Raw genomic sequence first — 25,930 nt, forward strand, 5'->3', positions numbered from 1 at the left:
AGTTGCTGAGAAGTAAGCAACTGAAAATCCACCCAAAAGATGACATGTTGGTCAGTCTGGATACCCCGTGATGCTGAAGCTACCTTTGCTGCTAATCTGTGATAACCCTCTGTTGCTATTGCATTGCTGCAATTTGCTTTGTGCCTCTTGCACTGCTGCAATCTCCATTGTGCTACTTCATACTTTGGCACTCTAGCTCTGCCACTGTCGCTCCATCATCCCTCGCACCAATTGACTTCCGTCATTCTGCTACTGTCATTAAGGGCTCCCATAGCCGTATGTGATCCAAGAGTTTGGGCACTTCAAGGATCTTGCCCTTTAGGATAGTCCTCTCGACTACAGCTCGATGTCGCCCCACCTCTTCTCCAGAAGTGCATGAACACTCATGGCACAATCCTCGTCATCATCCTCCCTGTCAGCTTTCGCTGGAGAAACCTTCGAGTCAGACTTCTCTTCCTTGCCCTTCTTACGAGGGCACTGAGTGGCAAAATGTCCCAGTTCCCCACACCTGAAGCATTTGACTTTGGTTATATCCTTTTTCTTCCTTTTCTGCTGCGCTTGCTGTCTTGATGATGCGAGAGCTGCATCCTCCTCCTTCTTGACCTGGGCTCCTTTACCGCTACTTCTTGTCTTGGTCAGCCACCTGATCTCTTCTTGTCGAAGAGCTGCCCACATTTCCTCCCAACTAGGAAGAGAAGCTCTGCCCAAGATACTCTGGACAAATGTCTCCTAGTCTTCAGTGACTACATTCAGGGCAGTCCTGACCATGAACTTAGGATCTAGTGTAGACCCCATGGAAGTCAGTTGGTCTCGAATCCCTTGCAACCTGAGAAGGAAGGGATCGATCTCTTCTCCCTTCTGCATCTGGTACTGTCTCAGCTGATTCTCCAATAGCATCTTCCATTGAACGGAAGTCCCCTGGTACAAGGTGGTCAGCATCTCCCACATCTCCCTTGTTGTTTCCTTCTCAACAATGTGTGGGACCACATGATCTTAGACCTCGTCTAGAATCATGCATTTAGCCTTTGCTTGGGCTTCCTCGTACTTCTTCAGTCGATCAGCGCCAACTGGAACAGCAACTACCTTCAAGGCATATTCCTTGATGTGATTCTTGTCTAGGACTGCAGGATCCTAGCCTTCCAGATGATAAAATTGGATGATCCATCCAATCTGTCTTGATCCCTCAGTCCATTGACTGCCATCTCTTCTCAACAAATATAGGAATGGTTCTCTTCTCCCTCTCCTGTTGTTAATCCAACAAGACTCGGATCTAGATTTCTTCGACGCTAGAAATCCTCTAAGGAACACGCTCGTCTAGACTCCCTCTGAGTCCTGATTTCCTTCATGGAAATCCTCGAGCCAAATGTCGAATCACTCCTCTCCAATCCTCCTTTGCTGCTGCAATTCGGATCTAGATTTCTTTGGTTAGAAATCTGTCAAGGCAGTGACTCCCTCTACCTCAGTTTTGTCTCCACAGACACTATTCTGCACCAACAACAACAACGTCCCACCAGCTCCACTGATCGAATATGCTCTGCTCCTCCAGCCCCGACAACTGACTGATTTGAGCCTCTCAGGCTTTGCGCCAGCCTAGAGAGCTGACGCAGTCACTGCTTGAGCTCCTCTCAGGTACTGTGTCACCCTCTACAAGCTCGAAATGTTGACGTAGGCACTGCATGAACCTCTGCGTCACTTCTCTAGCTGTGCGTCACTCCTTCAACTGCTCCTCTGCCTCTGAAACAACGCTATCACTCGGGACACCTGCTTCTCTGTAGCAAATTCACTAGATCTCCCGGCTGATGTCTTAAGTGTCCTATGATCTGTAATGCTCTGATACAATGTGAAAATTTATGAATATCTACAAATAGAAATCCTATTGTAGTTATAGGTTTATCATCTCCTACTTGTTATTTCATTCAACAAGTTATTTAATTATAAACAATGATGAAAAACACAACTGCAGACTACAACATACAGATCATAAACTGAAACAATATATGAGGCAAACACCCAAGGGACACCTTTATTTTTGGATAACACATCCCTGGAAAAACCCAATGCGGGAAAATCGGTGCAGCAGATAGAGGGTTTGTATTATTAAGCAAGCAGAATCTGAGTACAACAGGTTGCCTCTCACATCGGCTAACCTTTCAAAGAAATCTTGGCAGCAAGAAATACATACAAGGGTTTACCTCGTTCTCCAAGTCACGACTGATCCACTGAGTCGCTTGACTCCAACAAACACTGCAAAATCCCAATGCAATCCCTGCTTGGGCCAGCATCTTGCCTCTAGGAGACTGCATCACTCCTTCTGCTGGATCAATTTGCTAGAGGAAGATTGTTGTTCAGCCCTGTCGGCTCAAAACCTCGCTTCTCCAACAACATCTCGAACTTCTGACGAATATCCTGCACTGCCACTGCAAGAGACCCTCCTGGCCCGCATCAGCATTGCATGAGCCCCTTCTTGGGCTGCGTAGGTCTCTGCGCTGCCTCTCTGATGCTACTTTTGCCTCTCTTCCCGGTACTCTTTGGCTCAAAACTCCTTTCCGATCCAAATCTCTGCTTCTACCCCTCACTGCAACTCAGATTACTAGTTCGATTTTCTCAGCAAACCATGCCCTAGAAAAATCAAACTGATTTGATCACTAGGTGCATCTCCAACTAATCCTCAAGCTAAGTTGCAGGAAACGTGGCCCTAGGGGTCGTTTCCTCCAGGGAAACGAAACGAAACGCGTTTCCGGCCGTACGGCCAGAAACGCGTTACGGCCAGAAACGCGTTTCCAGGCCGTACGAGCCACGTTTCCCCAAATTTATGTGTTGTTGTTGTTGTTTTTTTTTTTTTTTTTTTTTTTTTTTGTTATTTAAATTTGTTTTTAATTTTTTTTTAGGTTTTCGGGATGTTCTAGAAACCCATTCTAAAGTTATAAAAGAGCAGTTTGTCTCATTCTCTCATCACACTATTCGGCAAGTTGTTTCTCTTGGAGACTGGCAGTTGTTTCAGCTAGGGTGTTTTGAGCAGTGAGCATTGTGCTGCTTCTATTTTTGATGAGGATTGTTATGATGAGGATTAGTCTTTTGTGACTTGTCTCTATAGTTCTTGCTTGCATTGCCTTGCATATACTAATATAAATAAAGGCTGATTTTGGATTTTCCTATATTTTTATTTTCATTATGTGATCATTCATGACTCATGAGTAAATGTGATGTAAATTTAATCTTAATGTTTAAATGTAATAAATTATAATCATATAATGTAAATGTATCATTCATGCTTTATGATTGCACATATATATAATAATAATTTTTAAATATTTTTAATATATATATATATTATTATATATATTCGCGTTTGCCCGTTTCCAAAATTTGGGGAGGTCGCGTTTCGTTTCACTTCCTGTTTCGGAAACTCGTTTCCGTTTCCCCGTTTCATGCAACTTAGTCCTCAAGCCTCCTCTTATACTTTTCCTGTTGATGAATCAACTGTCGAGATTAAGTCCCTAATCAATGGTTAAGATTAAAATAGATTTGATCCTCGCCTCTTAGAAGCTTCTCACCCATATTTTTATTAATACCCATTAATATTTTTATTTTCTTAAGTTTAGGTTTAGGAATTCCATTAAAAATATTAATTATTTTAATAACTCACAATCCAGGTGGAATTTCTCCAAACAATTTATGGGTCTTGGAGATCTCATGTGTTCTAACCCCTCCACAAAATTTGGGAGCTAGAGTACATCCGATGCTACCCCAAAATCAACACAATCCAAGATCAGCTACCGCATTTGTTGGTGTGGAGGAGGGCCATGATTAAGTATGTAGCGTCCAAATCTATTTTACTGTGTGAAAATCCACCCACAGATCCCTCCTTCCACCTACAAATTGATGATAGTCACATGCACAACAATATTTCTAAGTTGCCGGAAACGGCTACCTGAAAACCCAAAACGCCGTTTTCCGTTTTGGATCCATATCCACAGCCAAAACGGCGAAAAAACGTCGGAAAAACGTATTTGGTGCCGTTTTTGTTTTTGGAAACTTACCCTTTTTTTTACAGCCATTTTTCAGGTGTTTTTACAAAAAAACCCTCCCATTTAAAAAAAAAAATACGTTTGCCTGAAATCGTGATATGTTTTGGCATAAATCAAAACGTTTTTTTAAATGCATGCCTTGCCCGCCGGGAATGGTGAAGCTGGATTGCATTTTTTAACACATTACTTTTAATTTTTAAAGTGTTACAACTTACGGTTTACAACTTTACCCTAACCTAAACGACAAGTCACGAGTGTTGCCGCCGATTGTCATCGCCGCTGAGAAGTTGACTGTCCAGACTCCAGTGTCATCGCCGCCGAGAGATATCGCTGCACAGTGCAGTGTTCTGAATGTCGTCGAAGCATCGTTGGTCCTGGTATATACTAAACAGTGGTGGTGTTATCATTCTGTATTCAGTGGAGCACACATTTTAGTCTTTAAGCAGTTTAGCGGTGAAAGTCCCCTCGTTTATATGTTTATTTTAAGCAGTTTAGTGGTGAAAGTCCCCTCATTTATATGTTTATTTCTTATGTTTCGTGAATCGTAACTCGTTACCTCTCCTTTGGCTCATAATCACCTGGTTCATGTTTGAAACTTTGAGTTTGAAGTCGATGACAATGTTCAACAGCCTAAGTAAATTGTCTCCAACATGGTCAAGACTCAAAACATTAGGGAAATACCCCACAGTCTACCATATTGACTCATGAACAGACATAGACTCTAGAGAAATCAAGAAAGAGCATGTTAGGTGCAGAAGCTTGCACATACTAAGACTCAAGAGACTGATAAATATTAAAAAACTGTCGACCTCTTTTTGCAAGCAGATATATTTTTCAGAAAATGGAAACCAGGAGTAACTTATAAAACAATAAAATACCGACTTCTCCTTGCAGTCTGCCATTTGGTCAAATCTAAGTTGCACGAAACGGGGAAACGGGTATGAGTTTCCGAAACGGGAAGCGATACGAAACGCGACCTCCCCAAATTTTGGAAACGGGGAAACGCGAATATATATATATATATATATATATATATAAATATTTAAATATATAGATATATGTGTGTGTGTGTGTGTGCAATCATAAAGCATAAATGATACATTATAATTTATTACACTTAAACATTAAGATTTAATTTACATCACATTTACTCATGAATGATCACATAATGAAAATAAAAATATCGGAATATCCAAAAGCAACCTTTATTAGATATCCAAATCTCAAAATCAACCTTTATTTATATTAATATATGAGGCTGCAAGTACAATAAAGACTATAAGGCTACAAGAGAGAGATCCAAATCAGGATTTTCTGCATCCACATCCCATTCTTTAGAAGGACCACTGTTGTATTGGGAGTCTCCTCCTACATAGTCGAACGACCTTAGTGCTCTTGATTAAATACATGTTTCATACCCTAGTACCCTACATGATTTTGATTATTGGGAGTTTCCCTGCATAGAGGGCTTGGTTCTCTTGATTAAATAGAAGTTCCATACCCTAGTACATGATAAAATCCAATGGAAACATTGCAACCCCCTCAATCCTGAAATCCTGAAAAACAAATAAGTCTGCTGGATTTTGAGTGAGATCTAAAATTCTACTTTCTCCATATGAAATCCAATGAGGGCGAAACCACTCTCAAACATCTTGAGTCATTTCATGGTAATGTTAAAAATTTAAGTAAAAGGATGAAAATGAAAAATAAAGGAGAATATCACTTTTACTTTAAGAATTTAACATTACCATGAACTGCATGTCAATACTAGGGCAAAAATTCACTTTTATAACTTTAGACACACATCTAGAAAATTAAAAAACAAATTTGAAAAAAAAAAAAAAAAAAAAAAAAAAAAAAAACACAATTCAATTGGGAAACGCGGGCTGTACTGCCTGGAAACGCGTTTCCGGCCGTATGGCCTGGAAATGCGTTTCCGGCAGTACGACCAAGTTTCCGTTTCGGGAAACGTGGCCGTACGGTACGCGGAAATGCGTTTCGTTTCGTTTCCCGGGAGGAAACGACCCCTAGGGCCACGTTTCCTGCAACTTAGGGTCAAATACTTATTAAATTGAAGCTTTGGGGTGCTTCCACAGCCCAACATATGAGCTATTAGCCTATTACTTCTGGTCCCTGGAATTATCAACACATGTTGTAAACTTGTAATTTGTAACTGTATGACTGTACAATGTAAGTCACTGATGCATGAGTCATGACCCATGTCCCATGGGAACTAATTAGAATAATCAATTTCTCATGAATCTGAAATTCATACTGTCTAGCCACTAGTGTGGAGCCTTTCCTCATCCTGCTGTTTTGCTTTACAAATCAAAACTTAAAAGGGACATGTTTCATTTTCAGTTGACTACATGCCAAACCAGTTTTACTACTTTCAAGTAAAACTGTCAAACCAATCTCCTTCAGTAGATTTTCATAGAAAAAAGACCTTCTTAAGTTCTTTCTAGTCACAACTTTGATAAGAGTCCGGCAGAATGTTCCAGCCACCATTTGAACTTTGATGTATGAATCTGCTAGATTTCTCTGTTTTGGGCCTTGGCCCTTGGGCCTTCTTGGATCTTCCTTTATTTCTAAATTTTAACTTTTTAAGTTTGTAAATTGTAACTTGTTTTTTTTGAAATACATATCTGATATTTGTCAATTTTCTTTTTTCAGTTTCATTTACATCATCATTCATGGCAACTTCAAGTTCAACCATTCATGAGGCAGAGGAAGTGGCATAGGAAATTGAATCAACCCCTAAATTTGATCCAAAGTCACCACTTTGGAAATATGTATCTACTGTTGGGAAGATCCAAGGAGGTGGATCATTGGCATGGGTTTGCAGTGAGTGTAAAAATGAGTATAAGGGGTCATACACATGGGTTAAAGCACATTTGCTTGCGTTAAGAAACAATGGGGTTCGAATATGCAGTGGCCCACCTAAAGAGAATGGGACGGATGGAAATGGTTTAAGCAAGGTAAAAATTGCAAAATATCAAAAAGAACAAGATGAGGCAGATGCTAAAGCAAATGAGGCAAATCTTGCCTCCCATTTAAACACCCAACAAGGTTGGGAACATCTTCATCAAAACCTCCACTTCATTCTCATGGAATTGTTGGTTCAAAGCAGTCAAATTTGGGACCACTTGAAAAGAGTTTTAATAATGATGCTCGAGAGATAGCAGATGCAGCTGTAGCCCAATGCATTTATGCAAATGGTCTTCTCTTTAACCTTGTGCAATCTCCTTACTGGGCAAAGATGGTAAAAGCATTGAATGAAGCCCCAAGAGGGTACAAGAGCCTTGGATATGAGAAGATACGCACCACATTGTTGAGTGCTTAAAAGTTAGATTTGGAGGCTAAATTAGGCCCCATTTGTGATTCATGGCTCATTTCAGGCGTGTCCATCATTTCTGATGGATGGAAAGATCAAAGAAATAGCCCTTTGATCAATGTGATTGCTCAGAGCCCACATGGGGCAATGTTTTTGAAGGCAGTGGATTGTGAGGGGCAGATGAAAGATTCTCAATTCATTGCTAACATATTGATTGAAGCAATTGAATTGGTGGGGCCTGAAAATGTTGTCCAGGTAATAACTGACAATGCAATAGTGTGTAGAGAAGCAGGCCTAATTATTGAAGGCAAATATCAACACATCTTTTGGACCCCCTGTGCTATACATTCATTGAACCTCATGTTGAGCAAGATGGGGAAGCAAATTGAGTGGATTCGAGTTATTTTTGAAGAGGCAAAATAAATTCAAGCCTTTGTCACAAACCACCACATGTCCCAAGGCATCTACAGGGAATTTGCTAAGTTGGAGCTCCTTAAGGTACCTATACTTTAAAAGTTTAAACTTTAAAGTTTATTAAATATTTCATAAATTCTAATTTCTGACTCTAAATTCAAATATCTAAATTGGATTCTCAAATGTCATGATTCGTGAATCATAATAGTTATCCAATCAAATTATGATTTTTAATTTGTTGAAATTTGAAACAGTGGCAATTTGACGCCTGCAAGTTGCCGAGACTCGATTTGCTTCTCACATCATAGTCTTAACAAGGCTTATGCAAGTGAAAGATGCATTACAATCAATGGTATGCAGTTCTCTTTGGAATCAATGGAGGCAATCCCAATCTGATAGAGCACAAGCAATGAAACGATTGGTTTTTGATGATGAATGGTGGGATAACGTGGAGTACCTCTTGGCATTTACTAACCCAATTGTGGATTTGCTCCGTATGTTTGACACAGATATGCCTAATTTGGGAGAGGTGTATGAGGGCATTGATTCCATGATAGAGAAGATAAGGTTGGTTATAAATGCCAAGGAGAATGACCCGGATGAATTCTTTTACAGAGAAGTAAAAGATATATTGACCAAAAGGTGGAACAAGATGACCACCCCATTGCACCTTTTAGCATATGCAGTGAATCCAAAATATTATGCTGCAGAGTTGCTACGTGATCCAAAAAGAAGCGCACCAAACAAAGACCCAGAAGTCGCAGAAGGATTTAAAAATGCTTTTAGAAAGCTTTTTGTAGATCCCGAAATTGGGCTTCGGATTCGTGCACAGTTTTCTCATTTTGTGGGATCAGAGGGTTGGGGTTGTGATATTGAGTGTATGCGGGACAAGACCAGATTAAGTCCAATTGAGTGGTGGAACTTCTATGGTGGGGAACTTCCACATATTCAAAAATTGGCCATCAAGATCTTGTCACTGGTTGCTAGTTCCTCTTCAGCAGAAAGGAATTGGAGTACATACGGCTTCATCTATTCAGTGAGACGAAACACATTGGGCTCTAAGAAGGCTGAGGAACTAGTGTATGTTCATTCAAACCTTCGCCTTTTGTCACACAAGAGAGATGAATACAAATTTGGGCCCACCAAATTATGGGACATGGAACCAGAGTTGCCTGACTTGGATATGACATTGAATTCCATGTCTCATATAAATTTGTTTGATGCAGAGTCACCAATAGGTGGATCTTCAAGTGGACATGGCAGCGATGTTCTCGGTCCCGCTTCCAGAGAGGATGTGGAACCTTATAGTGGCATGAATGAAGACATATTTGATGATATGTAAATGTAATTTATGATGCTGTTTTTACTTTTAAACTTTTGAACATCCATATGAATTATGAATAATGATAATAGACTGCCAGTCATAGTTCATTTTGTACTTTGTACTATGTAGTAATTACTAATTAGTATGCATTATTAATTTTGGTAATGATGGTGTCCATGTAACTTCAAACTTGTCATGTTGATAACTTGATGTTTGAAATTTGAAACAAAAACTTGATGATATGTTGAAACTTGAAACTTGAATCATGAATGTTATAATAATCGTCAATGATGATGACAATGTTGAATGTTTATAAATTATGGCATATGCTGAATTGATGATGATGAATCATGATAGATCATACTAACACCACTGATCTGTGATTCTGTGGTCACAATTTTGGTATTTTGACTCTACAACTGATGCATCAGTCATTTGAAATGGGGCTGCAAGGTTGTATAGCCTTATTTCTCATCCACTGTCACCGATTTGTTCACTGTCTTATGCCACACATTTATTACAGACCTTAATCATCAAAAGAAGCCATAGTAACAACCCTAAACATACTCTAAATTAGTCACATAACACTCACTTTATAGTTTATAATTGTGAAGCATTTGGCTATCATTTTATACAAGTTTTGGTGACTAATCTTTACTGTTAGTAGTCTGATACAAAAATTGCAGGGGTCTGATGTAGGCTACAGCAGTCTAGCTTCTTGTTCACAGTGGCATCTCTTTTAAATTTTAATGTGTTTAAACTTTAGCATCAAACTATATATTTGCTTCTCTTCCTTGCATTTAGTGTTGAATTATGAGCAATCTCGTGGGCTGACCTTGTCATATTTTTGATTGACATATGAGCTCTAGAAGGTTTGATATAAAATTGCAGCAGTCTGATATAATTAGTGCTTTGAAGTTTGCTCTTGGCATAAAATTTGTTTGACTAATCTTGTGGGATGACTGATAAGTAGTTACAGTGCGCTTATCTTGTCTTTTTTGAAGTCTGATATATGATTATATCATGATTCATATATCATATAAGTTTACAGAAGTCTGATTTTCATTTCACTCTATCATCATAGATGATAATTGATTATGTATTTACTCTTTTTAGTCTTTAAAGTTTATATCTAATCTAGATTCTGAAATATGAATGGCAATATGAAATTTTTATTTTTAAAATTTATATACAAATATATATATATATATATATATATATATATATAATTTATTTATTATGTGCCGTTTCCTGCCATATCGTATCCAGATTTTTTGAAAATTTGCCGTATCCGTTTCAAACCCCCTATCCGTATCCGTTCCCATATCCGTTTCCATGCAACTTAGCAATATTCCTCTCACAAATAGAAACAAAATTGACAGAAAAAAATGAAAAAAAAATCACGGCGTGACACTTTTTACTTTGGGATTTTAGTGGGACATGTGTCCTAAAATTGACCAAACATGTGTCCATATTTGAGGACACGTTTTATGGGTCGTGTCGCGTCTGACATTCAGGATACAGGACATGGAATCCCTAAGGGCTGTGCCTTGTGACTTAGGTGCTCAGACTTGCATAATTGGAGGTATGTTTGTAGAGTCATCTCTATCGTCCTATAGTTCGACCTATATTACTGAGTTGTCTAGCGAATCAATTACAAAGAACAATTCTGAATTTCCGAGCAGAAATTACCCAACACACTTAAGAGGAAAATGAAATTGTATGGCAACATATATGTGTGTTGGAGCGATTTAAAAGGGTGGTGAGAGCCTACCTGTTTGAGTTGAAGCCGACTTGAAATGGTCTAACAAAAATATAATTAATTGTTGGAGCCAACTTCCAAATATTGACGTGACCTCAAAATTATTGGTGGGTTAGTTTTAGGCCCCAAGTTTGATACCTTTAGAGGGGATGTGTGTCTTACTAATAGGGGCATATGATTGTACATGCCTGAAGGGTCCGCTTTGGAAAGGTTTTTAAAGTTCCATGCATAGAAAGTTTTAGGGTTCTTTGTCGCAATTTATTGGTTTTTGTTCACATATGGAGGCCCTTGACGGCCAATATGGTGCATATAAAATCGTTCTTTGAGGATAGTAGAAGACCATATGGATTATTAAAAGATGCTTGAAGCTGAAGTATGCATTTTGGAATGCGCTTACCCATGTTTGAGTGAGCTTAGGGGCTAGTGGATGATGGATTTGAATGATTATGAAAGAAGGTGAGCTATTTGGTGGCCCTCAAGGCTAGCAAGCCCACATTGTAGCCACACTTATCCACCTTAGGAAGAAATTTTGGGGTTGTGTGGCTAGATTTAGAGGGTTTTGTGAAGCAGATTTGAAGACTTAAGGAAGAAGTTATGTTGTTGAAGGGCCTTGGAGGCCGAACGCTACACCAACAACCATTATGTGCTATTCATTTGTGGAAAAGGGCAATCTTTTGAGGGTTTACGCCCATAGATTTTGTACATGTGGCTTTAGAAGTCCCAATTTGTATTATTTTGGATTAATTAATTTGTAGAGAGGGCCTTTTTTCCCTTAGGGTAAATTAGGGAATTTTAGCTTGGAAAATTAGTATTTTATTATGAGGGAAGTTGAGCACCTCCTCTATACATAGAGGTGCACTCCCTTCATTTTCTCATGGAGTTTTGGGGGAGAAATTCCATAGCAATATGAAATTTCTACAATTTTTCCTTGTAAATTTGGCTTTGCATATTTCAAGTGAAGTGATTTCTCTTGGGGAAGATATGTTTTGGATGGATCGAGATAAAATTTCTTTGGATTGACAAAGTGATACTTGGATGAATATTGTTATTTTATTGTGAGTATTATCTTCCATTTTGTTAAAATTGTTGGATTGGGGCTTTATTGAGCCTTCTTAATAAATGCTCTATCTTTTATGAACCTTGATTCCTTAATATGCAAAATTGGCCTTGAAGTGTCCATCACGGAATCTATCCTTAAATGTCCTTGACCTTAAGTCTTTTGGTTTGGAATATTGCTAGGGTTAGAATGAGTAGTTATCCTTCTCTCTTCCCCACTCCATCCAAGGTCTTTAGCTATTGACTCCCTCTTTGTTTGACTTCAATATGCCTAGGAATTCATTGATGAACCAAGGCACTAATCTTCCATTCTCCATCACTTTATACTTTTTGTAAATCATTAATTCAAAGTAGCATGTGTTTGGGACTTTGTTTGAGCATCTCCAAAGCCTATCTTATGCCATCGATTTTTTGACTTTGCTACTGCATTTCACCAAGGGCCATGTATTATTGAAGATTATTTTGGGGTGTCCATATAACAAGATCCTTTTAGGGTATTTAGCCTTGGAATCCTTGAATTATCTAATCTCCAAAACATGTTGGGGAAGCCTCCCTTGTGGGGATAATATTTTCCCACAAAAGAACAAGGGAATTTGTTGTGGAGGTGACAGTGGTGGGGGATCGCTAGGGACCCACTGCAGCCTAGCATTAGGGTGCTATATTTTGCGGTAATAATCACCAAACCATATCGTGTCTACTCAAGAGACTCCAAAATGATATTTGTGTCCTTACTCATAGAAGTCATACTTCCCACTAAAGAGAATGAAGTGACCCAAAAAATGACATAGTGTAGTGTTAAATTTAGGTATGTTCTATGCTTAGAGCAATTTACTTCAATTTTTCATATTAGCCCAATGACAATATTCAAATTAGAAATCACATCAGCGTGATAGTAAAGTGCAGATAGAACATAAACATAAACAACAGAAGACAAGCCAAGACAAGAGGACACAAGATGTGGCACCAGCCAAGGACAAACCCCAATGTGGGGAAACCCTTGATCAATTCTTCTTATATTCTTCAATAGTTCAGCAGAGAGAAAGAGATAGAGTACAATGATTAAAAGTCAATACTTGACTTGCCAAATAGGAGATCAAAGATCTTCTCCGTGACGATGACACAATGAGGTTGCAATTCTGATACCAAGGACTGAAGATATGCAGTAGATGATAGGCCTAGAACAGCTCAACCAATTATCTAGAATACTGAGGCTTTCCTTCAATAAGACTCTCCTTCCTTCGTTGCTTCACTAATCATGACAAGGCTGCTAATCTGGCACCTTTCATATGCTGCAAGGACTGGTGCATTTCATGGCAGACTTGGTCACTGGTTAGGGCACAAGTTCTGAGTGCCACAACACCTTAAACACACTCCACAGTCCACCTATTGACTGCGGCTAGCCTTCATGCAGTCCCTCCAACCATACGCTGCCTTATAGGGTTGCTTACCTTCTGAACGCAGCTCCTAAAAGGCCTCCAACTGCTGGCTATGGCCTGCGGCCTAGTCCAGTAGTGGACTGTATCTTTGGTCCTTCAAACAATGATCCAAACAACCCTTAAACAACAGTCCCTAGCTCTTCCTTTTTGCGGATTCTTTTGCCCAGCATACCGAGTTCAAGAACAACTTGATCATGCCCAAACAATGCTGAAATAGGCCACGCTGTTACCTACAACAATGTGGTTGTATCATTCATTACCGAGATCAAGAACAACTTGATCATGCCCAAACAGTCCTGAAATAGGCCACGTTGTTACCTACAACAATGTGGTTGTATCATTCTTTATGACAACGACTTAGATGACTGCAGCTCGGTCTCTTTTGAGCTGCGTATGAGGCCTCATTCTAGGATGCAGCTAAGCCTTCTTTTGACTGCGGTTAGGACAGCTTTTGACCAGTGGATTATGTCTCCTCCTGTAGCTGTGTATTAGGGTCTAATTGCTGCGGAGTTAGGGTCACTCTTTAGCTGTGAATTGGGGCTCAATAAACTGCGGATTTATGCCTTCTTAAGCTGTGGATTAGGGCTCCTTTAGACAACATGGGAGCCTCTCTTCATTGTGGCTTGATCCCCTTTAGGACAGAGAATTAGGGCCTCCTTTAATCTGCGGCTAGGGCATCTCCCTTAGTCTCCTTTCCTCCTGCATCTAGGGCTTCATCATCTGGACCTCTCTTGCCACCAAACCCAAACGACTGGAGAGAGATCTTGAGTGAAGTGTGTGTGAAATGACTTGAAGGCCACCTCTATTTATAGTGCAACGTTGAGGTTGAGTTGGGGTAATTTGGTTGCTGGCCGACCTTGACAAATTGTCAAGTAACACAGATAAATTCATATCTCCATGAATACATGTCGGAATCGGGTGATCTTTAGATCAATATTACACCTCTCGATGAGAGGAATCCAAGAAAAATATCAACGACCATAAATAAGATGACCCACATGGAGTTTGGCCCTAGTTGCTAAATTTAACACGTAGGTTGCATTTTTGAAGGATAACACACACCTAAGAGAGAGAAAACTCGTTTGCACACTCCACACATGAGACATCAAATTTGAACAAGCTCAAGCTAGGGCACTTGAACCAACAAACAAAGACATTTCTTTACACCCACCCAATTACTTATGAAAAAATCTTAGGTTGTGGGCATCAACATGCCAAGACCAAGAGCCATTACTGTTGCACACAAGTAAACTCAATGATGTGAAATGATCATAAGTTAAAACTGATATAGAATTGATTATGCCATTAATGAATTGATTGTTAACTGAAAGTGCGGAAACCGAAAGAACTGCTTGAGAAGAAAAACTTTACGACAACTGATAAAACATAAGTAAGATGCAAAACAGTAATGAAAACAGAAAATGCATAGCGATACCAGACAACAAAATTGATTACGGAGTTTGTCCATGATGGACTACATTTCCAGGTCCGCTTTATTAGGATTGAAACTAAGGAGGTCGATTACACAGAGAATTGACCAGACTGAATGTGCATGCAGGCACTTCTGATCATTGTCATAAAGAAGCTCTCTGAACCAGCTTTCCAATGCCTATCACGGTTCTCAATTTCGACACTCGATGCTCCTGTTACACTAAAAACAAAATAGCCTCTAACCTCCAAAATCTACATACCAAAACTCCAAAACCACTCTCTCCCACTTCAATGAACAAAACTTCCTTTTAAAACCTTCCAGGTACATTCGAAGCTCCCATGGATAAGATAGGCATGAGTGGGTTTGATTTGGATAGGTAGATACTCGGTCTTATGCTTAGTTAACACCTTAGTGTTAAGTTTCATGGTGGTGGAATTACATTTATGCCAAAAAAAACAAACAAAACCCAAAATAGACTTTGGGTTAACTCCGAACCCATTAACAGTTAACTGTTAGCGCAAATTGGGTGGATTGCTGGCATGTCACCAAGCGGTCTAACCCTTGGTGGTCACCTGCATTGTATGTCCACTGACTCCCCGCGCGGTTAAGGCTCGCGGTCTACTCCGATGCTAACCCGACAGCTGACTCCGCTCACATGACCACTACCGCCCGCGGTCTTCTCCCTCGCGGTCAAGACTGATGGTTTAGGACTGCGGTTAAGGTTGATGTGACGGTTAACTCTGACTCCGCTCACATGAGCCGCGGTTCCGCTGCGTCTCCTCCGCAGTTAGGATTGTGGGTTCAATTTGTAATGTTTTAATGTTTTTTGCAATAGGCCAAGGGTTTAGAACATAGGGATTAATGTATTTTTGGTATAGGATTAGGGTTATGGTTTAGGACTTAGGTTTAATTTGTTTTAATGTATTAGAATATAACGTTTGTTACAATAGGTTTATGGTATGTAATGTAACATAGGTTTAGGATTAGGTTTGGTTAACATAATGTCTTAGGTTTAGGGTTTTAGTCATTAGGACTTTACATCAAATAGAAAAAACCCATTTACCACCAAATGTCACAAAGCAAAATTAGCGACATTTGTCTCATGATGATGACAACCAAACCTTGTAAATGTACGAAAAAACCCACGTCGACACCATATCCTACAAAGTGGACGAAAAATACATGTCGACACCAATTCCTGCGAGGTGAATGATCAACCCATATTGACGACCCAAATCCTGTGAGGCGGACGACAAACACATGTCGACGACCAATCCTGGCGGAACTAACGACAACCATATGTCGACAGCCAGGTACAACACCATATCAACTGAACACCATGAAAAGCCATAAACATCACTTGGACAACCTGAACCATAATCAACACTGTCGAAACTGAACGACATCGGACTGAATTGCTGACGACGACACTGAACCTGTGTAACTAATCTGACGAGATCCTCCTGGATCAATCCTCTCCACTTGAAAGCTTTTGGACCACAAAATTTTGACTAAACAAATAGTCGATGAGGGTAGAGCTCCCTCACTTTCCACCTTGCCCTAATGATGTACCAATACATTCGATCAATCACCTGAAAGTGATGACCCTGATGATGCTGACCATGGCACATTTTAATTTGGTGACCTGTTCCATCCATCTGCAGTATGAACAACTTGCGACGATGGTCAAACAACCTGTTATGAACATGGCAATTGATTTCTTTCCACGAAATACCATGAGTTAGTGATTCATAATCATCTTTGAAAACAGTCTCTACAAGATATTGTTTAATACCATTGACATGTATTAACAATCGATATTGCGGAACGATAGAGACAATCAAAGACATTTCTGACATCAAACCAACTACTTGAGTTGACATACTTTCCTGCTTCCTGATTACTAAGTGAATTCGCTGCATTAAACCCATCAAACTGTAAGTTGAAAATTGCTGCAACTTAGTTTGTCTTTAAAAGTATTGAATTAGCTATTGATTTGTTTGAATCACTTTTCCCTTATTCATTAAATGATGTTTCCATTGATTAGAACTTTCCCCTAATGCATAAGTTTCCCTTAAATACTTAGACATTGCTTTAGAAAAGGCTTTGATACGAAAACAAATAGGTTTCCTCTCCACTTGAAAAGAGGCTTCCAAACTGTTTGAAGCATGAATTGGTGACACAATATAAGAGACATTGAACACTGACTTTCCCCAATACTGACCTGCATCCCTGTACTTGTTAATTTCCAAACTTGGACTGAATTGATTCATTCTAACATTAGGAAGAGGAGCTTTAGGCATCAACTGTAATTCATGTTGTATTCCTTGTTTATAAGTAAGATGTTTGGTTCCTTTAAATAGAACTGGAATAGTTTCTATCGCTTTGATCAAACTATCTTTAAACTGGGACTCATAACTTGAACAAACGTCCTGTCAACTCTTATGTTGTTCCTTTACACATGATTACAAATATTTTATTTGAACTTATTAATCGCTTCATCTAATTAGCAACAATATTCAAATGATTTTTACTTTGATGTTCCTTGACAATAAATTCAACCCCATCTTTCTTAAGGTGATATTTATGCTCTCTTTTCTATAAAATATTGCATCACGATCATAAAGATAAGGACTTCCTAAGACAACTCCACATATGTCTACTGGAACCACATCTAATTCCACTTCATCAATGTAATTAGCTGTAATGGCAAATCTTAATCGACATTGTTTTGTGACTTTTATCTGAGTTGATTTATTTATCCATCCTAATGGGTAAGGTCTTGGATGATTCCGTGTTTCCATACCCAAACTTTTAACTAAATATTCAAAGATTAAATTCGGTTGTGATCCACTGTCAAACATTGTATCTATCTTTGTATGCTTAGAGGTTATCCATATGTTAAATAATTCAACTCTTTTATCCTCATTTGAAGGATTTATGTTTGATGAAGATGCAATAGTTTTCGAACTTGAACCAGTGTCAGAAGTTTTACCTGTCATAACCATGGCAGTTATCCTCCTTTCATCACCTGAATCTGAACCTAGATCTTGCTGGACTGCTGCAATTGCCTTCTTTTCATCCTTCTCCTTAAGGAACTTTTTGGGCTTAAGTTCTGGATGAAGTTTCCAACACTTAGATTCATCATGACGATTCTCTGGCAATGAGAACAAGTAGGTCTTTCCTTCTGAGCTATCGCTAATTTCTTTCTCTTCGAATTGTTCTTCCCTTTACTGTCATTGGAATCTTTGATTTCCAACTCTTTGGATGACTGCGATGAAAACTTGAATGGTCTGCCACCTGATTCAATATGTATGGCCTGAACACACACTTCATCAAAATCATTAGGATTAAACATCAATAATGTATGCTGCAAATATGAATGTAAACTGCCGATGTATTTTAATAAAGTTTCACGTGTATCCAATGAAATACCAAGCGCCAATGCTTTCTTTCTGAATTCCTGAGTAAACTCCTGAACACTCTGCCCTTTACCTTGCCTCAAATGCTACCAATCAATAACAACTTGCTGCATGTATCCTAAAGGATAGAATTTTTTCCTAAGAGCTTTTAAAAACTTAGACCATGAAGAGATGACTTTTCCTTTTCGCTTTACATCTATTTGAGTTTTACTTTCCCACCAGATTAAAGTTGTTCCCCCCATTCTAAGTGTAGCTAACTGAATTTTCGTTTTATCATCAGAAATGTTCTGAATACGACAATACACTTCTAACTGCTTAATCCAGTTATCTAACTTTTCAGGATTCATTTCGCCATCATAAATAGGTAACTCAAATTTTACATCAAGTTTCAAAAGAGATGTTTTCTTAGGTTTCTTTTCTGTTTCAGATTCTGCACTAGAAGAAGAAGAAGAAGAAGATGATGATGGAGATGATGGAGGTGAAGGTGGTTTATCAGCCTTGCCTTTACCTTTTTCCTTCTTCGATGTCTTTGAAGAAGAAGCTGCATCTCTCGCCTTCTTGTCTTCGTACAGTTCTCCCAACATTTGCTGCATAGTCAAGAATGCTTGCTGAAACTGTTCATCACTCGTCTTAGTTTCATTGTTTTCACCTACATTAGAGCTTGTCATGGTCGACTTATGAACGACTCGTCGCTTTCCAATCTCTGGATCAATCTCCTCAAGGATTCCTTCTCCACGTTGCGACTTTAACCTGGTTAACATTCAATGGAAAATTCTACAAACGCAACCTGCTCTGATACCAAATTATATGTCAAAAAGCGACATTAGCAACATTTGTCTCATGATGACGACAACCAAACCTTGTAAATGTACGACAAAACCCACGTCAACACCATATCTTGCAAAGTGGATGACAAACACATGTCGACACCAATTCCTATGAGGTGAATGATCAACCCATATTAACGACCCAAATCCTGCGAGGCGGACAACAAACACATGTCGACGACCAATCCTAGCTGAATTGACGACAACCATATGTCGACAGCCAGGTACAACACCATTTCAACTGAACACCATGAAAAACCATAAACATCACCTGGACAACCTGGACCATAATCAATAATGTCGAAACTGAACGACACCGGACTGAATTGTTGACGACGACACTGACCCTGTGTAACTAATCTGACGAGATCCTCTTGGATCACTCAACCACGAAACTTAGCTTAACACACTACTTTTGCAGCTCAATATGCAAATTACTCTTGCAAAGTAGCTTGGGTTGTGGGAAATGGCATAGGCATACACTAACCAAGAACCAACAAATGCAAGAGACATGGGCTAGGATGACTTGAATAGAGACACGTGATGGTGGCTGATCTCCAACCTATGTCCTTCATTCCTGTTACCAGTTTTCAAGGAGGTTTTATTAAAGGAATGACTTTAGAGGAGCTCGAACAACACAAGAAAGGCACAATCCTTGAATTCCAACCAATAAGAAATTTCATCAAGAGATTTGTATAATCATAATCTCCTTTGGACAAGCTTTTCAATGACTGGTTTGTTCTTCTAAATGGACCTTTTGTTAACTTGCACCAACTTCCAAAGTTGGCTACTTCTTAAGGTAGGACATTTTTATTGGCCTCCTCACCTTTCCTACCTTTTAAACTTAATTATTTATTGTGATTCATAAAGTTTTTTGATGCGAACAAATTTCTCATTGAATATTGACCCCATATGGATCATTGTTTGTCTCAAAACATGGCTCGAATTAGGATTTTGAGGTTTCTGAAATGCCTTGCTTATTCTTGTCCACTGAAGCATTCTAAATCCCTGAAGTCTTAAAGCCCCAATGCCAGTTACTTGAAAAAAATACTTGTCTCGGGTCTTTAAGGGTGTAATGGCACCCCCAATATGTCTTGATGACGTTTTATCACCAAGCTCTTGAGGTCCCAATTTTTTGCCTCTTGGTTGGGGGGCCGATTGGCACCCTTAATTGTTGTGATTCTTCTCAAAGGCAAAGTCTTGAGGTTTTGAGGCCAATACTTAATTTTTTTTGCTTCTCAAAGTCTCGGTATATTTGGGGTTGTTAGCACCATTAATTGTTGCAAGGACGACAATGCCCCAACTTTGTAAGATCCAAAGTTTAAATAACTTTTGTTTTCAGGGTCTTCGTACTATGGGGCTTTACTATTACTCAAACATTGAGGTCCAACATCGAAAAATATTCCTTGTTGGGTTTTGATATTCCAGGGGTCTCTTGCCACCCTCAACTATCATGATGTTGCTTAGGTGCTGAGTCCTCCAGGTTTCCATGTCCAACTTGAAATTTCACATTTTGGAGTCTCCATATTTTAGGTGCTGGTTGCCACCCTTAATTGTTGCAATGCCACTTGAATGTCGAGGTCCCAAGATAAACACTTACGATTGTTTCTTGATATTCCAGTGTTGGTGGTTTGTTGGTTTAAATGGTACCCACAAGGTGCTGTAATGTCATGCCAATATTAAGGTTCTGAGTTCTGAGGTCAACACTTCAGAATATTTTTCCTTCTTTGAAATTCTAGTGCTTCACTTCACAACAACAACAAAGTTTACAGTGGTTAATGATTTCCACAATGACAGTAGATTGTTGTGGGAATGACTGGTTTCACTATCAATTACTGGATTTTTAACAACCAAATTTCTTCCAACCACTGTTACCCTCCACAGAACAAGAGTAATTATCCATTGCCAATCGACATAAGCTTCACAGGAACCATGAGATTCCTTCCATCAACTCACAGAGCCCTTATAACCTTTATTTTCTTTGTCGAATTTTCCTCCAATAATGTTTACTTCGAAATCAGCCTATTTTTAGGCTTCTGAGCTCAACGTATTGCTATGCTACAACTCTGTAATGTGTCCTATCACAATGTTCTTTCTCTCAACTTTTCTGTTCTTATAATGATCGGTAATTTCACCTTTCAATTATCATGCAGAACAACCCCATAACAGACAACATATCTTTTGCATCTAAACATTTCAAGGGATAAGCATTTTATTTATAATTCACAACTTATTTAACTATGCAAGGTAGTGAGTAGATCGTGGAAGCAACGCTAGAGATCATTCCATCAAAATTAAAATTTAAGAGTGCAGAGGACAAAAGGAGATGGAACACTGAAAAGCTCATCTTAAAATATTGCAGATTGTGAAAATGGTTGTTAAAGGAGATTTCACCACCCAGCCATAGGCATTGGGGGAATTGGTAGACACGCCGCTTGTTGGGGTTTAGGGTCGAGTCATAGAGATTGCCACTGACCCTATACTTGTGAGCTTAATGCAACCACCCACAAGGCACATTAAGCAAGTCACTGGCTTCCTCTAGCACTTCCTCTAGTTATTTCATTCTTATGGCATTTACCTGAGTCGCTTGATACAACAATATATTTAGTTATTTCATTCCTATGGTATTTACTTGAGTCACTTGTATGGAGATTTGAGTATCTGATACAGGACACATAAACCCCTAAATGAGATGCGAGGGATACATAAACAGTAAATATATGTAATTAAAAGAAAACATTATAGGAAAAAAATATGCACCAAACGCTAGCAATGACTTCCTGTGTGAAATGGGGCAAAATGTCCCTTTATGTCTTTCTTGGGGTCTGTTTTTTACGTCCCACGTGTCTGACATATTGAAACTAATTCTCCTGCAAGTTGGACATGCACGGGAGACATGCTTGTTCGTGTTTGACTTGTGGGAAGGGCAAGTTGGCAAGTTTGATTTGTTGGATTCGTGACAATAAGGTATCTTGATTCTTAGGTGTTTATATGCCACTCAAAAAGGGAATGAGTTAGGAGGGTGCCATTTGTTTGTCTGCAACATTGGTCAACTTATATGCTCCCTCCTCAATGTGCTGAGGAAACTAAGTGGACAAGGTGTAGCTTCTTGAGGATGCCTGAGGAATTCTTCTTGCTACATTTGTGTATAGTGGTACATTTTGGAGAAATTTGTACGCAATAGTGTCACCGATTGATGGCTTAGTTTGTGCATTTTGCATAATGGTGAAAACCCCCCACGTCGGATACCTATATGAAGTTGTGGGCTTGGCAAAGGAGAAACTTTTAAAATGTCTAAACTGGGGGAGGATAAATTGCAAGTTTTTGGGATATCATTGACGAGCGATAGATTGGTCTACTTCAGTGACCGAAATGCTGTTATGGCTCGTCTAAAGTTTAGACCCATACTTATTTCATAATAAGTTGTTGAGCAAGGATCAGGAGAAGCTCTTAGGGTGTTGAGTATTGCTGATCACCAAGAGTAGTATTTGGTAGAACACCAACTTGAGCTATGTAAGTGCAGTATTAGCATGTTTGGTTTGCCCTACTGCAGTGGCAACTGGGTGACACTTTTTGCCAGGTACGATTCTTGAATGTTCTTAAATTTCTCATGTTATTACAATTATAATTTGGACAAAACAATAATACTTGACCTATTCTAGTTTTAGCTTTTATTAATATGAAGTTCTACAAATATACCAGTCCCTAAATATCAGAAACAGGAAACAACAGAAACAAGATTTGGGATGAGGAGCATGGTTTTCATTGGGAAGGTCTGAGATGGCTATATGAAGGAGAGAACAAGAGACCGCCAAAGATCAGATACTACCTACTGGCATGGAACCTACTTAGGACACCAACAGAGGGTTTGGTTGTAGGCTTTACATTGTTACAAGCATTCCGTTGGCCTCAAATTCACTAAAAATGTAAAGATAGACTCAGAGGAGGCCTCAGTGGTAGATAGTGCTAAGTGGACCCTTGTTTTCATTGAAATTCTTTGTATTGTATTCAGTTTTATATCAGGCATTCATGCTATTTTGTTATTCTACTATGCTGTACAGGCCTTATGGACTACGGAAATTAGGGAATGTGAGTTTTTAATGTTCATGGTTCAAGCATGTACAACTTGTCTTCATGTGATATTTAATGTTTATCTGCGCATTACCAGTCATTGTGATGTAATATATCATATTGCACGTGGACTTTATGAGTTATGAAAATCAGTGACTGTGTTTATGTATGCTTGTGATTTTTTTTTTTTCTAGGTGAATGTTTATTTATATGCATTCTTTAATTTTTCCTGAATTCAAAGGTTTTTTTTTCGTTGTCCTTTTTCCATACTATGCAATCTGGATAGCCCGAGTCACCTTTTTCACCCAGTCAAGTACGAGTATGGAAATTACAAATATATTTATCACATCAATTCATAAAATGTTAGAATAGTATCCTAGTGACAAGAAGTTTATATTGTGGAGCTTTTTCAGGTAGATATTGGAAATTATGTTTTCAAAACATGGATTGTCTATGTTGTAATATGCAGTACTTGTAAACTTCTGATTATATGAGAAGCTAAGAATGAATTATTCTCAGTTATTGAACCTTCTAGACTTACAAATGTAATCAGATAAGCAGCGCCTATATGTCCTCCAATGTCATTATACCTAACATTGGAGACGTAGTTTAACAAAGGTTATGTTTTCTTACATTTACAGGGAATTTTTGCATAGTAAACATGAAGATTGTTGTAATTTCAGACATGCCATGTTTAAATCCGTGACAATTAGCATTGTATTTGCTCATTTAAAACTTTGCATTATTTGTTTTTTTACAGAATTTTAACAAAAGTTTCAATACTTTTTTAGGACAGATTGTTTGCAGCAACAGACCTCAAGAAATATCTTGGATTAGGATTGGATTTGGCCATTTAAAACTTTTCGTTATTGGGGATTTTTTAAAATTCTAACATGTTCAATACTTTTTTAGGACATACTGGTTGCAGCAACAGATACCTCAGGAAATACCTTGGAATGGGCAATGTCAGAATTGCTTAGAAATCCTTCTGTGATGAAGAGAGCCCAAGAAGAGCTTGAATCTGTTGTAGGACTGGATTGCCTGGTAGAAGAATACATGCTGCCTCATCTTCAATACTTACAGTCAGTAGTTAAAGAAACACTGAGACTTTACCCACCTGCTCCTCTCCTGCTTCCACACGAGTCTATGGAGCATTCGACAGTAGGTGGGTACCAAATACCACAGAAAACTCGTGTCATTGTAAATGCTTGGGCTATTGGAAGGGACCCACTTGTCTGGGAAGAAGCCAATGTGTTCAAGCCAGAAAGGTTTTTGGAAAGCCGAATTGATGTCAAAGGTCAAGATTTTGGGCTCATACCATTTGGATCAGGTAGGAGAGGATGCCCAGGAATATCATTAGCTTTGTGTATGATTCAGCTTGGGCTGGCCCAGTTATTGCACTGCTTTGATTGGTATCTTCCTGAGGGGATCACCCCTCAGAATTTGGATATGTCTGAAGCATTTGGTATTACCATGCCAAGGGCAGTGCATCTTCACGCGACTGCAATTCCTCGCCTTCCACTGCACATGTACCATCCAGAACCTTAAGGTGTGTGGAAAACATGTGGCTTTACTGTACATTCGTTTAAATATGTATTCTCTTTTCTTTGTTCAAGACGTACGTCAGGTGCGTATTTATGAATATGTAACTTATGATCCTTAGGCATGTGACATGCTTATTCTCTACTACCAGACAGTAACAAAAATGTTCAATACTGGGTCTTTAGGGAAAATGTTTTAATACTTGGTTAACGATAATTCATCAAAGATGGGCTGAAAAGAATGAGCTTTAGCCAAAAGCATGGGCAAAATCCTACACACGTTATAAGGGCTGCAAACAGTTACCTCTGGTGAAAGGCAAGGTGCAAGTCCTCCACATCATTAGAAAGGGTACATTTATGTGAACCTGCGGATCCTTCAAACATGTAGTCCTATTTCTGGAAGTGTTAGGTAAAAATAATTTATGTTTTGCAAATCATGAGCTATTCTGAATAAAACCCTCCAGAAAGTGATGCTCTTTGTGAAAATAGGAAAAATAATGCTCAAGATTCCCCTGAGATCAAAAGCCAAAGTCCATGCAGGCTCTTCTCACTTATGTAACGACGGGGATCCTTTGGTCCCATGACAAATACTTAAAATACAGTTATATTGTTTCATGGTGAAATACATGATGCAATTCCTATTAGCAAATATTTTAAGCAATGGGATTTACTAAATATTTTTTTTTAGGTTCATGTGATGGTGCCTTCTCCAGGGGTTTTCAGTCTAATGGAACATGTTTTTTTAATCAGAGATTTGTTTTATGTGGGTTTTCAGTCTAATTGAACATGTTTTTAATCAGAGATTCGTTTTATGTGCAATGTCATATTAGAGCAATTACCACAGTTTTCATAAATAAACATAATTGTTTGTTTGTTGTTGTCGTCGTCTTGAATCAAATAATTAGATGATGTTCTATTATTTTTTTTTTTTTTTTTTTTTTTTTTGTTTTGGGACTTTTTATGATTTAAATAAACATTATATATATATATATATATATATATATATATATATTTGTTTTCAATTAAATAATTAGATGATATTCTAATTTTTTTTCAGGACTTTTTATCCCTATGCATTAAGCTTGTTACAACAAAATCTAGCATACACAAAAGTGTAAAGTTCCAATCATCAAGGTGATAATTTTGCGCAAATAGAAAGGCTACCCACTGTCACCATAATATCTTTTCTTCTCCAATTTGGTTGACTTCCCCATCTTAAGGTAGACTTCCCTAAGGATATGATTATCAAGGCTATGGAGTGGAAAGTTGAAACTCAAGGTGAA

The 25,930-nt window shown here is 38.6% G+C and overlaps 1 protein-coding gene across 1 annotated transcript in view; it reads left to right on the plus strand.

Annotated features, from left to right (window-relative positions):
• LOC149220561 (cytochrome P450 71AU50-like) overlaps positions 1-25,324 on the plus strand; it is a 66,315-nt gene extending 40,991 nt beyond the window's left edge. The window contains exon 2 of the mRNA XM_089384812.1: positions 24,019-25,324. Within this exon, the coding sequence (XP_089240938.1) occupies positions 24,019-24,654 (636 nt within the window). The 3' untranslated portion in view covers positions 24,655-25,324. The remainder of the gene's footprint in view (positions 1-24,018) is intronic.
• The last annotated feature ends 606 nt before the right edge of the window (positions 25,325-25,930 follow it).

The sequence above is a fragment of the Pinus tabuliformis genome, chromosome Q (assembly GCF_031772625.1).
Source record: "Pinus tabuliformis cultivar Carrire ecotype Pingquan chromosome Q, CPIR1, whole genome shotgun sequence".
In the NCBI taxonomy this organism is placed as follows: Eukaryota; Viridiplantae; Streptophyta; class Pinopsida; order Pinales; family Pinaceae; genus Pinus; species Pinus tabuliformis.